This window comes from Scyliorhinus canicula, chromosome 7, assembly GCF_902713615.1.
Source record: "Scyliorhinus canicula chromosome 7, sScyCan1.1, whole genome shotgun sequence".
Classification (NCBI taxonomy): domain Eukaryota; kingdom Metazoa; phylum Chordata; class Chondrichthyes; order Carcharhiniformes; family Scyliorhinidae; genus Scyliorhinus; species Scyliorhinus canicula.
Window position 1 is genome coordinate 144605625 of NC_052152.1, and position 15695 is coordinate 144621319.

Genomic DNA, 15695 nt, shown 5'->3' on the forward strand with positions numbered 1-15695 from the left:
GTCACAGTCCGCAGCCGCCAAGCTGGGTTCCCAACCACTGAGACCACATGTGTCCTGCGCGGTCGACAACTCGGCCAATCGGGATTGGAGCATTGGGGGTGGGTCTTCAGGTGACACGCCAATGCCGTTTCAATGGCTTGCGGCGCGCAACTCGATGATGCCATTTTGGAGGGGGTGGAGGATAGAAAACCGGTGTCAATCTGGCACTGCCTCCGATTTGATCATCAGAAAAGATTCTCCGCCCGATTATGAAATCGGCAGAGGGCAATGTTGAATCCCACCCTAAGTGCTGATGCTCGGACTGAATCGAGAGAGACCTATAACCCTGAAAATGGAACAAGTCCCGGGGCACTTTCAGGACATATTAATGGGACAGCATTGGGCAATGTGGAACTAGTGAAATTACAACGAATGATGGCATATGATTCACCGAGATCGGGATTGGCACTCAAGATCCTGACACGCTGCAGCCACATATAAGCGCCCCACTCCCTACAAACTTCCATTCCAGCCAAGAAGATGCAACCCTGAAGAATTGCTTCGAGGTTCACTGATGTCAAGCTCGAGACACTGTTGGTTGATGTGGAGGAGAGGCAGAACACCCTGTTCCCCGCGGATGTCAACCAGGCCTGGACACAGGTAGCAGAAGTCATGAGCGCCGTGGGCCAGACCACCAGGACCGACCAGCAGTGCAGGAAGAAGCTGCATGACTTCCTCAGTGCGGCCCTGGTGAGTCACCACCTCCGTGTTACTGGCACCACCTCTGCCCCATACACCATACACCTATTAAACCCCCTCCCACCCATCCACTCGGCCTCCAGCAAACGGACAGTAGGTAGTGCCAGGCAAAGGTGAGTGACTTCCAACACCATGCCCCTGACACAAGCCTGACCCACACATTGCACTCACATAATTCTCCCGAATCTAGAGGATGGTTGAGCCTTATCCACCGGCAGTCTGCGCACACCCCACCCTGCACCACATGCCAACACCATACTGCCCACATTGGACTGCACACAGGCACTAGCTGCGGATCCTCTGCCTGCCTGTGTCCGAGTGTCTCATGCTGTGCATTATCTGTCCACCCAGGAGAAAACGGTCCACAGCCGCAGGGACCGGCGGAAGAGCAGAGGTGGCCTGCGGATCCTCACCATCGCAGAAGAGGGTGTTGGACCTTGTAGGCAGGATCGGAGAGCAGGCAGTTGCTGAAGTGGAGGTTGGCATTGGAGAAGCAAGTGAGCCCGCGTTGAATTGCGATGTCCCCATTGCACGTGTGGCACCTACCACCCCTCCAACCAACCCCACCCACGGTCTAACCATATAGCTTGTCTTTTGACTTGCATGATCACCCGACGATGAGACAGGTCCAACTGGAGTCCCCCGCCCCTGGCCTCAACCCCGTTACTCATCTGGTGACAAGGATGGACCTGTTGGTGAACCATGCCCTCCAGCCCGACCTCAGGAACAACTGTCTTCCAGAATGGTCTTGGTCTTGTTAGAGATGCAGGCGCAGAGCCGGCGACTACATGAGGGGGTGTCAGCAACCATCCAGCCTGCAGGAGCAGTTGGAAGAGTCCAACCACCTGCAGGGGCAGGAGGCGATGGCAACCAGGCGTGCTGCCCAGGGATTGGTGGTATCCGCAGTGGAGGCCTTGGGTGCATCTGTATCGGCCACAGGGCAGGGTGTCCAAGGCCTGGGCAACAGTGGCCGAAGCCCAGGACAGGGCCTCCATGTCACAGGCAGCCATGTACCAGGGCCACATGGACATTACTGCGGTGCTCCAGAGCATGGCCCAATCTCAACAGGACTTGGCTGGGGGAGTCGAGAGCATTGGCCTGGTACAGTCACTGAGTGACATGGCATGTTTCCTGAGTGAAGTGGTACAGTCCCATAGGGATGTGGCCCAGTACCTGTGCTCCTCAGCCATGAACATGGAGACCCTGATCAATCCAAAATCGAGCCTTCAGGACTGTCAACGCCAGGTGGTGGGGCGCCCCTGCAGCCCACTTTGGCCATATCCCCATCTCAAGGAGTATTCTAGGGGCCATCGGGCACACCGAGGGAGGAGCAGTTGCTGGGGCCCATGCTGGTGACCCCCGCAGGAGAGGTACCGGAACCCACCACAGCGTCTTTGATTCCTCCCTTCCTGTCCCTGGCGCATCTGATGGGCAGATGGCAGAACAGAGTGACACCATACAACCTATGACACCAGGTAGGCTGGTTGACCCATTCATGTCCGGCTTCTCCTGAGAACAGCCACCAAAGAGGACACAGTTAACAGGATGGGGATCGTAACAGGCCATCTCCACATCTGATGTACCATCTGGGGACCCACCTAGATGGAGCATTGGGGCACTAAAGTCCAGAAAGTTAACCCAATTTTGTCCACAACATCTTTATCAATCTCTGCCTATCACTGACCTCCTATCCCGCCCTCAGTAGTGGTTAGCACTGTTGCTTCACAGCTCCAGGGTCCCAGGTTTGACTCCTGTCTTGGGTCACTATCTATGTGGAATCTGCACATTCTCCCCGCTTCCTCTCACAAGTCCAAAAATGTGCAGATTAGGTGGATTGGCCAAGCTGAATTGCCCCTAGTGTCCGAAAAAGGTTAGACTGGGTTACGGGAATAGGGTGAAGGTGTGAGTTTAGGTGGAGCTCTTTCCAAGGGCCAGTACAGACCCGATGGGCCGAATGGCCTCCTTCCCATGAGTCAATGATCTGTGGAGAGAGAAAGGAGCTCACGTTTCGAGTCTGGATGACAGTTTGTTGAAATAGGGTCAGATTTATACTGTTGTAGGTGGGCATGGAGTGGTTGGGGCGGGACGGGGCCAGATATGTGGCAACACCATGTGGTATGGCCTTCCTGGTGTACGACCCATCACTGCACACCGCCCCGGTACCCAACCCCGCCCTCTCATCCCAACCCCACCCCCGATCCCTTCCCCACCTCTGCCACCCCAGGGGTTCAGTGGGGCCGTGCGATGGAATGGTCAGCGGGCATGCAGGGTTTACTCAGGTGGACAGTGGTAAATGCTACTGAGGGCAAGAGTCAGATGTAGTGAAACAATACGGATCGCCTGAACTCATCGCGGAGTGGGTCATCATCTTCTTCCATCCCCCGGACCAGGTCTGCTGATAGTGCCAACCCAGGGCCAGCACTCTGTAGTGAAGCAGGTAGGAAATACGGAATGGGGTACAGGTGCGAGGCAGTGGGGGGGGGGGGGGAGAGTTTAGGGAGGGTGGACAGGGGAGGAGTTAACAGCTTGTGAGATACCATGAAATTTGTTCTTCATCCAGACGTATGGAACAGCCATGGGGACCAAATTTGCACCTCAATACGCCAACATCTTCATGCACAAGTTTTAACAAGACCTCCTCACCGCACAAGACCTTCAACCAATGTTATACACCAGATACATTGATGATATTTTGTTCCTTTGCACCCATGGTGAAGAATCATTGAAACGACTACACAATGACATCAATAACTCCAGCGCACCATCAGACTCATCATGGACTACTCTCCAGAATCGGTTGCATTTTTGGACACCCTCATCTCCATCAAGGACGGTCACCTCAGCACTTCACTTTACCGCAAGGCCACGGATAACTTCACGATGCTCCACTTCTCCAACTTCCATCCTGAAAACATTAAAGAAGCCAACCCTTATGGGCAAGCCCTCCGCACACACAGGATCTGCTCGGACGAAGAGTAACATAACAGACATTTACAGACGCTGAAAGATGCCCTCATACGAATGGGATATGGCGCTCGACTCATCGATCAACAGTTCCAATGTGCCACAGCAAATAAATGCACCAACCTCCTCAGAAGACAAACACAGGACATAACCAACAGAGTACCCTTCATCGTCCAGTACTTCCCTAGAACAGAGAAACTATGACATCTTCTTTGCAGCCTTCAACACGTTAGTGATGAAGACAAACATTTTGCCAAGGCTATCCCCACACCCCCACTACTTGCCTTCAAACAACCATGCAACCTCAAACAGACCAATGTTTGCAGCAAACTACACAGCCTTCAGAACAGTGACCATGACACCACACAACCCTGCCATGGTAACCTCTGCAAGATGTGCCAGATCATCGACATGAGTTCTACCATTACACGTGAGAGCACACCCACCAGGTTGCGGTACATACACGTGCGACTCAGCCAACGTTGTCTACTTCATACATTGCAGGAAAGGATGTCCCAAGGGCTGGTACATTGGCGAGACCATGCAGACGCTGCAACAATAGATGAACGGACATTGCGTGACAATTGCCAGGCAGGAATGTCTCTTCCAGTCGGGGAACACTTCAGCAGTCAATGGCATTCAGCCTCTGATCTTCGAGTAAGCATTCTCCAAGGTAACCTTCAGGACGCGTGACAATGCAGAATCGCCGAGCAGAAACTGATAGGCAAGTTCCGCACACATGAGTACGGCCTCAACCCAGACCTTGGATTCATGTTGCATTACATTCACCCCCCCCCCCCTCCCCCTCCAACAACACCTGGCCTGGGCTTGCAAAATCCAACCAACTATCCTGGCTTGAGACAATTCATACCTCTTTAACCTGTGATTATCCCTCTCTCCAGTCACCCTGCCTGGACCGGTAAACACTTAATTACCTGCTAAGACTAGCATTCAATGTATCGTCTTGCATCATTGACTTTGTCTATATATGCATTCCTGGAATCCACCTCTTCATTCACCTGAGGAAGGAGCTGCGTTCCGAAAGCTAGTGATTTGAAACAAACCTGTTGGACTTTGACCTGGTGTTGTAAGACTTCTTACTGTGCCCAGTCCAATGCCGGCATCTCCACATCATTTTGAATGAAAGAAGTAGATACAAATATAAAGTAGTGGATTTCAGTGGCAATGGGCTCAAACAAAATAATTGTTCACAACTGAGCTGAGGTGGGAGAGAACATCTCTGCAAAATCATACTATTTTATGTGGGCCAATTCCATCGGTCGTGTGGAAAGCTGAAGATCAGAGGCCGTTTTGCCCAGGGTGACTGCAATGTCCTTGTCTGCTGGAAATATGGCGGGGCACAAATCAGCTGTGGAGTTGTGCCCAGTGGTACAGTCGCGGCCCCTCACTTGAATTAAGGTTCCTTCTGAGGGCTGATTTCACACATTTTTCTGTTTGTTCGCCGTGTTTTCTTTCATGTCAAGCGATTTGATGGAAAGCATTGTATTTTAATACTAAAATCACCTTCCACCCGACACAGGAACTGCTGACGCTGAGTCATTCAGCAAACTTCAAGGATTTTCAGCAACAGGTGTTGCTGCATTTGATGCCCCTGGAATGACCTGTGCCCACAGAGGGATCTCTGCTGTATTTGTTGAAAATAGAGAAGGGGGGGGGGGGGAGGTGAAGAAACTCCCTCAGCCACCCTTAAATTTGCATAGGTCGAATATCACACTCCGCGGCTCCCTGGTGCTTTCGATTTGCGGGATGCTTCGATGTGACGTGCTTGGGTGGACTATAAAAGTTTGCAAAGCGATCAGTGGAAATTAAGAGTTGGGGCAGAGGGCGCCCGGGTGTGAGGAGAGCTGAGAGCATCACAGGGGAGAGAGAAGATGGCACAAGGTCAGGGAACTTGTAAGGAGCAGCGAAAGTTGGAGTGAATGAAAGGAGCAGCGAAAGTTGGAGTGAATGAATGGATGGATGTAGTTGCTGCAGTGGCAAAGGTGCATGAAATAATTTGTGAACTTGGCATCTCAATCCTGTGGAAGGAACGAGAGTCCAAGGTTCTGAAACGCTCATTGTCACTGACACATTGCTGGTTCAGGGTCGTAGAAATTGTTACTGTTCAAAATTGAAGGGAATGGAATAATTGATGCTTTTCAATTGTTAAAACTGAATTTATGAATAATTGCGGATTCCCTTTTCTGTGACCTTTTTTTCCTTGGTTCCTTCCTTTAGATCTGGCTGTGGCAACTACAGATTTCAGTGTGAGTCCAATGGCCAGGCCCACAGGACCTCAGATTTCGGTCGCAGCCGGCTCATTGTGAGACGGGGGGATCGTTTCACCATCATTGTGTACTTCGCCGGCAGACCGTACCAACCAGGAGAAGATCAGATCTCCATCATTGTGGAAACAGGTAGGAAGGCACAGTGTGCGTGTCTGATGTAAAGAGGACAAGGGTTATTGGACCTCTTTCTTCAAAAGTCAAAGAAAATAAATCCCCCCCCCCCCCCCCCCCCCCAGGGCACCCCAAAGTGCTTTACACCTATTCAAGTGCTTGTTTGAAGTTCTGTGAGGTCAGGGAAGTTGGCAGCCAATATTCATGTCCATCCATGGTATCCCTGGAGTGCAGAAGAAGGCGATGCGGTCCATCAAAGGTGTACCAACCCTCCAAAAGAGCACGCCACCCAGGTCCACTTGCATGCCTTATTACCGTAACCCCCCACGGATGGAAAATGGCCAACCATCTAACCTGCATATCTTTGGACCGTGGGAAGAAACCAGAGCATCCCTGAGGAAACCCACACGAGAATGTGCAAACTCCACACAGTCACTCAAGGTCCAGTAAGAAGCCTCAACACCAGGTTAACGTCCAACAGGTTTATTTGAATCGCAAGCTTTCCGACTGCTGCACCTTCATCCCTTTACCTGATGAAGGAGCAGCGTTTGGAAAGCTTGTGACTTCAAATAAACCTGGACTTTAAACTGGTGTTGGGAGACTTCATACTGTGCCCACCCCAGTCCATTGTCAGCATCTCTATAGGCCATCCAAGGTCGGAATCGAACTGGGTCCCTGCGAGGCAGCGGTGCTAACCACCATGCCACCTCTATAGCACAGCAAGCTCCAGTTTGTGGAAGATTTGCCTGATCATCTATGTCAGCTGATTCAGAGATATATATGTGTCACACCATTGGGGAAACTCTCCTATAAGAATCAGCATCAGTGGAGAGAAACAGAGTTAACATTTTGGATCTACGGCAGAAGGATCATTTAGATCCAAAAGGCTGACACTGTTTCTATCTCCACAGATGTTGCCAAGCCAGCTGGGTTCATCCAACATTTTATGTTTTTATTTCAGATTTTGCATCCGAGTATTTTGCTTTTATTTGCGGGAGAACATTCCTGCTGATTTCCAAATTGTGCCAGAGGAAGCATTGTGTTCACCCTGGACCTCAATCTGAAAGCCTAATTAGAAAAATATATTATTGCAGATTATTATTCTAACTACTGCCAGTGATGTCGGGTTGGATGATATACTGTGTTCCAAATTCCTTTAAGCTGGTTAAATCATCTAATGAAGTAGCAGAGGGACATCTGATATAAGCATTTGTTAAACATTAATTTATATCTACTCAAAGCAATTTTCATGTGACAAATTCTTTAAATTCTGCTCATCTGGTTGTACTTTTGAAGGGATCTGAGGGAAATATAAGTGCAAAGTTCCCTCTGCACAGAGCATAGTTCTCCTCATATTCCTAGCATAGAGGACTCAAGGGTGGAGAATCCAGGTTCCATTATTCCAGTCCTGTCTCGAATTCATTCTCCCATCAGACCAAGCGCATTGCTTGCACTGAAATTAGAAAGTTGTTGCTAAAGGAAATATTTGTGCTTTCTCCACACTTGGCACAAAGTGAAAATCTCTTGCCAGAATTAGTTTACGCTCATTGTTGAGAATGCCATTTTGAGCAAAATTGGCAGTATTCATATTGAAAGGGTGTTCGCACTATGGATAAAGATTGAGATTGTGCCGACAGGTGCCTATGCACTTCCAACCTGCCCCAAACAAGTTCAGGAATTCAGAATCCATTAAAATTCCACAGCACACAGAAAAAAATGAGGATATACATGTTCGCTAGATCTGCAGAGCAATCGGGTTAGCTCAGAGTGCGAGATAGCTGGTTTGTGATGCAGAACAAGGCCAGCAGCACATTTTAATTGTCTTACCAGCTGAGAATTCTGAATTCGCCCTTTGTATACCCGAACAGGCGCCGGTATGTGGCGACTAGGGGCTTTTCACAGTAACTTCATTGCAGTGTTAATGTAAGCCAACTTGTGACAATAAAAGGGTATTTTATTTTATTTAATAGGCAGGACATTAGGGAAAAGGAGATGAATGCTGTGAACTCATTGCTTTTCAGTGATAAATTATATTGATCATTTGCATAATTGCAAATGGGCAGCACGGTTGCACAATGGGTAGCACTCTTGCTTCACAGCTCCAGGGTCCCAGGTTCGATTCCCGCTTGGGTCACTGTTTGTGTGGAGTCTGCATGTTCTCCCACAAGTCCCGAAAGACGTGTTGTTAGGTAATTTGGACATTCTAAATTTTCCCTCTGTGTACCCGAACAGGCATTGGAATGTGGCGACTAGGGGCTTTTCACAGTAATTTTATTGCAGTATTAATGTAAGCATAGTTGTGACAATAAATATTATTAAATTAATTATGAAGTAGTTTGCATGATGATATAACTTCAGAACCAAAATTGAGTAAAGCAGAGCGCTCAGAGAATAACAGTGAAAATTTGTTTAAGTAGTTGGGAGGACATCTAAAATAATTCCGAGACTTGGAGGGAGCGAAATATACCTCCTGCTCAAATGAAACAAATAAGGGGGTGTACACACGTGGGGCATTATTCTCCGCTGCCCAGGCTGGGTGGGAGAATCGCGGGAGGGCCGCTCTGGACCCCCCGCGATTCTCCCACCCCCCCAAAATGGCGTGTCGCGTTTTGCGACACACCGCTCTGAGAATCGCGGGTCGCCGTTTTTCACGGGGACCCGCAATTCTCCGGCCTGGATGGGCCAAGCGGCCTGCCTTTCCCGACCTATTCACGCCGGCGGCAACCACACCTGGTCGCTGCCGGCGTGAACATGGCACCATGAGTTTGTGGCTTGTGGGGGCGGAGAGGGGAGCGAGCACCACGGCCGTGCTCGGGAGGGGACTGGCCCGCGATCGGTGCCCACCGATCATCGGGCCGGCGTCTCCAAGGGACGCACTCTTTCCCCTCCACTGCCCCGCAAGATCAACCCGCCACGTCTTGCGGGGCAACGGAGGGGAAGACAGCAACCGCGCATGCGCGGGTTGGCGCCGGCCAACCTGTGCATGCGCAGCTGACGTCATTAGGCGCCGCCGGCCGCGTCATTTCCGGCGGCCGAGATTTACGGAACCCCCGGGAGGGGGGGGGGGGGGGGGAGAGAGAACACTCTGGGTTTCACGACGGCGTCGGGCATTGCGGAGAATTCCGCCTGTCATCTTTGCTTATGAAGTTGCATTACTCGCTTAGACTTTGAACATTCAACGAGCATAAGCCCTGAGACCTGTAGTTAGAGGTTTCGATTATGAGAGGAAATCATGGACACTTGCTCCCTTAGAGCATCAGAGAAACAGAACGACCTGATGAACACTTCCCAGTCTTAACTCATATGGTAGATTAGATTTTAATTTTATTTCTTTTTTTTAATAAACTCAGAATACCCAATTATCATTTTCCAATTTAGGGGCAATTTAGCATGGCCAATCCACCTACCCTGTACCTCTTTGGGTTGTTGGAGGTTGAGACCCATGAACATACTAGGAGAATGTGCAAACTCCACACGGTCAGTGACCTGGGGCTGGGATTGAACCTGGGTCCTCAGAGCCATATGGCGGCAGTGCTAACCACTGCGCCACCGTGCCGTCCCTTAGGTTCTAATTATACTGCTGTTGCGATTCACGTCTTTTATGATCATTTGATTCACTACTTGCTTCACTAAATTTGCAGACGAAGATGTTAAAAGTTATGGAATATACCTTATGAGATGTACACAGAATCAATAAGGGAGCTGGTTGCTTCTAATAATTGTGTTCAGCAGGATCAAGTGTAAGAGATCATGAGGCTCTATTATTATGAGCCAGCTGGTGTCAGATATAGTGTGAGATGATTTGACAGATTAGCAACATGTAGGAAAGGCAGCTCAAGCAATTAGACAGACACATGAATTATTTTGTGGCACTTCAGAGCACCAGTAAACTCTTGCACTGATTGGAAATTGTGTATCTTTACCCTGACTAACAGGAGAAGCAAGTGTTTGATCAATAGTGCAGCCCAGGCAATGTGAGTGTGTGCCAGTGCAATTGAGCAGAATACAGAGGGCAAGCAGAGAGATTTGTTTTGTTTTTAAATGTGATAAAGTGGGTGACAAAAACCAGCAAGTGATATTTTTCCCAAAGGTCGACGGGACTTGTAAAATGAGCAATATTGCAAAGTTTACTGATAATATCTCCCACTTAATATTCTTCTTTATCTGAATGAAGGTCTTGTGGGTTTATACCAGGCATTTGATAATGCCCGTTTTCTGCCTCGCTGATGTTGAAAGTTCTGTCAGCTATCTTTGGTTTCCCCAGGTCCAACTTGGAATAAATTATTCTGCTGCTGCATAATTCTGCACAAACATTTCAAAATTCCTAAAGAGCATCCTGAACATTTGTGAAAAATGTTGGCTAATCTGCAGATCATTATTGTACAAAATCAAGTAGTCTGTTGGAACTTTCTGTGTAGTTTTCAAATTAACTGTTTGTCTGCACAGCTATTCTTTTCAATCTTGATAGTGCAGTAACTGTGTACTGCACAATCAGTTTAGAATTTATTTTTAGCTTGGAGGGGCTAAAAAGAATTGAGTTAACATGAATAAAGTGAAATGTGGTCAGAGCTCTTCCAGCAACAATTGAAAGTTAAATTTGATAACTTTCTGGTAATCCATCAAATTTCAACCTTCACTTGCTACTCACCATGTTAGGGTGAAGCCAAAGTTATGGAAGGCCATATTTGGTCCTAAAAAAATTGCACTGTCCCTTCAAAGGGAAGCCACTTTGTCAATGCAAGATGTATGTAGATCTGGAAGTAGTAAACACTGGAGTATTGAGCTCAAATCACAGTGTGATATTAGGAATAAATCTATAAGCGCATCATAAGAAATTCCTTTGTTAGCTATCTTGATGCAAATCAGATAGAGGAATTTTAGATAAATATATGGGAGATTTCGTTTCTAATACCATGCTCACTTTTCAGCTTTGCTGCTGAATTTTCCTGGTCCTGTGATGTTGGGCTTGGAGCCGGGGAAGCTTGTAAAATAGAGGGGACATCCTTCCCCCACCACCATGGGAATGACGGGTCAACACATCACCCCCCCCCCCCAACACACACAGGACCCTCGCATGAGAATAACATGATGACACTCTTCTACAATGTCCCTCTATCAGGCCCCACCATCAGAAACCCCCAATCAGCCAACCCCCCCCCTACCCATAAGAAACCCCTGCCTGAAAGCTGAAGAGAATTCCAGTCAGTAGGTTGAAAAATCCCTGCTTTTTCATTTACCATTTCTTAAATCTGCTGATTGACAGTTTTATTACCCCAGAGACAGCTGCTTAATGGTTTGTTCATTGATCTTTCCCATTATGCTTGAATACATCTCCATTAGCCTGCTTTGATGATAACCACAATGTTTGGGGCCTCACGGTAGCATGGTGGTTAGCATCAATGCTTCACAGCTCCAGGGTCCCAGGTTCGATTCCCGGCTGTGTCACTGTCTGTGTGGAGTCTGCACGTCCTCCCCGTGTGTGCGTGGGTTTCCTCCGGGTGCTCCGGTTTCCTCCCACAGTCCAAAGATGTGCGGGTTAGGTGGATTGGCCATGCTAAATTGCCCGTAGTGTAAGGTTAATGGGGGGATTGTTGGTATACGGGTTACGTGGGTTTAAGTAGGGTGATCATTGCTCGGCACAACATCGAGGGCCAAAGGGCCTGTTCTGTGCTGTACTGTTCTATGTTCTATGTTTATAAACAGTCTTGGTATGATTGATGGCCCCTCATCACATCAAAGGCTGCTAAGTGCCTCCTTCTGTGAAAAGGAGAGGGTGATCTGATAAAGAACCTCTGTTGGGGTCTATTAGGGTGGTCTCTGTTGAGGGGTCCCTGTTGGGTGTCTGATGGTGGGACAGAGGGTTGGGTGGGCAGGGTTTGGAGTGTGGGGGGAAGGTAGATGCCCAAGGAACTTTGGTGGGGCCTCTACATTACATCCGTAGCATCGTAACCCACCGTGACCCACCGCGCCAGGGCCATCCTTGGAAATATTTTCACAAATCCACACCCACCTGAATTCCGGCCAAGAGGAGTGGAGAATCAGGTTTCTGGCCCATTAATTGGATGCAAGAGGGTTTAAGTGACCCATTTTCATCCTCCCGCTGGCGCAGGGTGTGTAGCTTGCTACAGCTGCTGGTGGGGAACTAGAATCTTCGCCCAATCTCCCTCCCTACAAATGTGGGCTGGAGATCTTTGATTTGTCTGGACAATGGGGTCCTGAAGCGTGTAAGACAATTCTACTCTTTCAGTAAATAAAGTAAAAATGAAATGTGTGCATTATAATCTGCTCTTTTGCCATTGGGCAGCACGGTAGCATAGTGGTTAGCACAGTTGCTTCACAGCTCCAGGGTCCCGGGTTTGATTCCCGGCTGGGTCACTGTCAGTGCGGAGTTTGCACGGTCTCCCCATATCTGCGTGGGATTCCTCCGGGTGCTCCGGTTTCCTCCCACAGTCCAAAGATGTGCGGGTTAGGTGGATTGACCATGCTAAATTGCCCTTATTGGACAAATATTGCTAAAGTCTGCATCAGCTATTTTGGGTGGTCCCAGCAGTTGTTCAGACTTCCTTCACAGTCTGGGTTACCTGCTATCACGAATTTCAGTCTCTGTTTTACAATCGGGCTTAAGTTTGATTCTTCACACATTATGAAACCTATGTGTTACCAGAATCAGTTTTGGCAAAGACATCCTGAGTGAATATATCAATAGGGTCACTCAGTTGTGAAAGTCTGAACTTTGGGGAAAGTTACTGACTGCCATGAGATAATTTGTATTTCTAGTTCACTTTTTAAAAAAAAGTTGAAAGCAAGAGCAGTGTTCTTCAAACTTTCTTCCGGGGACCCATTTTTATCAGCCGGTCAACCTTCGGGACCCAGCCCGGCCGACCTTTGCAACCCACGCCGGCCAACCTTCGCGACACGCGCCGACCGAACTGCGCGACCCACAAAATGGAGGAAATGGTTTTGGTTCCTTTTGGCTCTTGTACACACTCCTCCAATGGAACCTGTTGGATGAAGGTGAAGCCTTCCGGTGTCGGAAAGTATGGAGTCTCCATCTGTCCAAAGTTCTGCATTTTTTTTCCTGTAAAATTTTATCAAATAAACCCCTCCCCGAACTTGTAAAAGAAAATAAAATGAATAAAATAAATGAATAAAACCCGGCCAACGTGTAAAAAAATGGATAAAATAAATGAAAAAAAAAATTAAATGAATAAAATAAATGAAGAAAAACCTCCTGAATTTGTAAAACAAAAATCTGCGACCGTTTAAAAAAATAGCGTGCACGCATGCGCAATGCAGCCAAATTTATTTTACATGTTCGCGGCCATTTTGAAGGCCGCTTACAGCTGGCGTTATTAAAAGCTGGCTGCTGTGCGGGGATTTGCGTGATCGGGAGCGCCGCGAAGGACGGCTCCGTGACCCTCCCGACACGCGCTCGCGACCCACCCGCGGGTCACGCCCCCGACTTTGAAGAACACTGAGCTAGAGGATGATCTCTAATGACCATCACAACAAAACAGTGAGAAGCATCTAAAAGAACAAAATGACATTAAAATAGCGAAAAAGGCATAGTAAAGTTTAAGAAAATTCACTTAAAAAGGATATTTTAAATGGAATGTGTTTGGACACCCTGGGCAAGTGCACAGTCAATTCCAGCCCCACTTGTCCCGGAATAACAACACAAATGAATTAACCAATAATTGTGATAGAAATACCCCAAATCTTTGGCCCCTGGTTGCCCAATAATTACAGTCACCTGGTTTGTAAGTTCAAACACAACTACTGTTTATTTAGAACAAGAATAATGAAGAAATACACAGCAGATACGGTTGTTTATGTATTAATATGTTCCTAATTCCATCTTCAACTTCCCCCCTCACCCTCTACACACACACACAAGACAGAAAAACAGATAGAGGTGAAAAAGGGAACAATAAACTTAAATGAAAGAGGGAAGAGTCTTTGCTTCAGATGATGGTTCCTAACATGCTTTCTTCACAAGTGCAGCCTTTGTTTTGCAGTCCATACTGATTTTCTTGCGTTTTTAAATACACCATACTCACACCTTTCCTGGTGAGGTAGAAACTTTGTTTCCTCAAACCTTGCCTTCAGTTTGTGTTTAATCTTCCAGCTTCTGTAGCGCAGAAAAGGTAGTACTCACATGAATCAGGCCTTCTGGAGAAAGACAGTTGATTTATACCAGCTTTTCTGGGTAGCGTTAACAGATTCTGAACTTTGCCTGCACAGCCTGTAATAGTTCTCCTGTAAATAGATTCACCCAGGCTCTCTGTCTGCTCAGAAACACAGCGTTTCTGGAGAAAAATGGAGAGGAGAGTGAGTGGGAGTTCGCTCTAGGCTGCTGGGAGTCAAACTGAATCTGAACTGGAAACCGAGGACTCTGGAAAACATTCCAGGAGAATCTGATCTAATCACCACCTGTTACCAGGCAGAACACAGCCTTTTGGGCCAATTGATTGACCACCAGCCAAATTAATCAAACTGAGTCCCAGCCAATCTCTGTCATTGATGCCGGTCACTATGGCCTCCTGTTCAAACCAGCACAGGCTTCTGCTTAAATTAAAGGCACAGGCCACTGATTCTGTCTTTTTGAATTAAAGATACAGCTGCCTTAAAGACATGTGTCCATAAATCATCCATAAATCTCAAATGTAACAGCAAAATAAAAAAAAGGAGAAATAAGGGAATAAACAAGAAGGACTCTCACAAATGGAGAATGCCATTCATAAACAGGCCACTTTTCCCTCTTTCCTCTTTTATTTTACAGCTACCAGTGTGGGTAGAACTTATATTTAATGTTTGTCTATTTTATGTGGGTGCAGATGCTGACTGGTTTACTGTGGTTTCAGCATTCCCTATTTCTATTTCCAATTTGCAGCATTTGTATTTTTTTATTGTTTTACCTGCACCTGTATTAAGAGAGTTCCCAGTGTACCCTTTCAAAGTAATAAGAAGCAGGATTAATTGACTGCCTCTGTAATTTGGGGGTAATTGTTTTTTAAAAAGCTGAAAATGGGGTGCTGAAAATCATTGGAGATACTTGACAACTCAAGGTGGCTGAATCAACAATACATTCGCCTGGTTCGTCCGAGAAACTATTCAATTTTGTGTTAATTCACACCACCTTGTTCCCTCGAGTTCAGTTTTAAGTCGTCAATATAAAGTATAGATGAGCGTAAATTACCCAAATATTTTTTTAAATAACTTTAGAGTACCCAATTTTTTTTTTCCAATTCAGGGCAATTTAGCGTGGCCAATTCACCTAACCTGCACATCTTTGGGTTGTGGGGGTGAAACCCACGCAGACACAGAGAGGATGTGCAAATTCCACACGGACAGTGACCCAGGGCCCAGATTCGAACCCGAGTCCTCAGCTCTGCAGCCCCAGAGCTAACCACTGCGCCGCGTGCCACCCCTAAATCACCCAAATATTGAGAATAATGACAAATCAAATGCTTCTGACCTTATCATCATTGTGAAGTGCTCAATTTATGAAAGATACTTGATTTGTAATATGATTTACACTGAGTTGAAATGAATTTTAAATGTCACCGTGTGTTCGTAGAATTTGACTTGTGC

The 15695-nt window shown here is 47.3% G+C and overlaps 1 protein-coding gene across 1 annotated transcript in view; it reads left to right on the top strand.

The window, feature by feature from the left end:
• The window catches only part of LOC119969140 (protein-glutamine gamma-glutamyltransferase 2-like), a 157990-nt gene that overhangs the window by 69367 nt on the left and 72928 nt on the right, over positions 1–15695 (top strand). The window contains exon 5 of the mRNA XM_038802357.1: positions 5941–6119. Within this exon, the coding sequence (XP_038658285.1) occupies positions 5941–6119 (179 nt within the window). The remainder of the gene's footprint in view (positions 1–5940; positions 6120–15695) is intronic.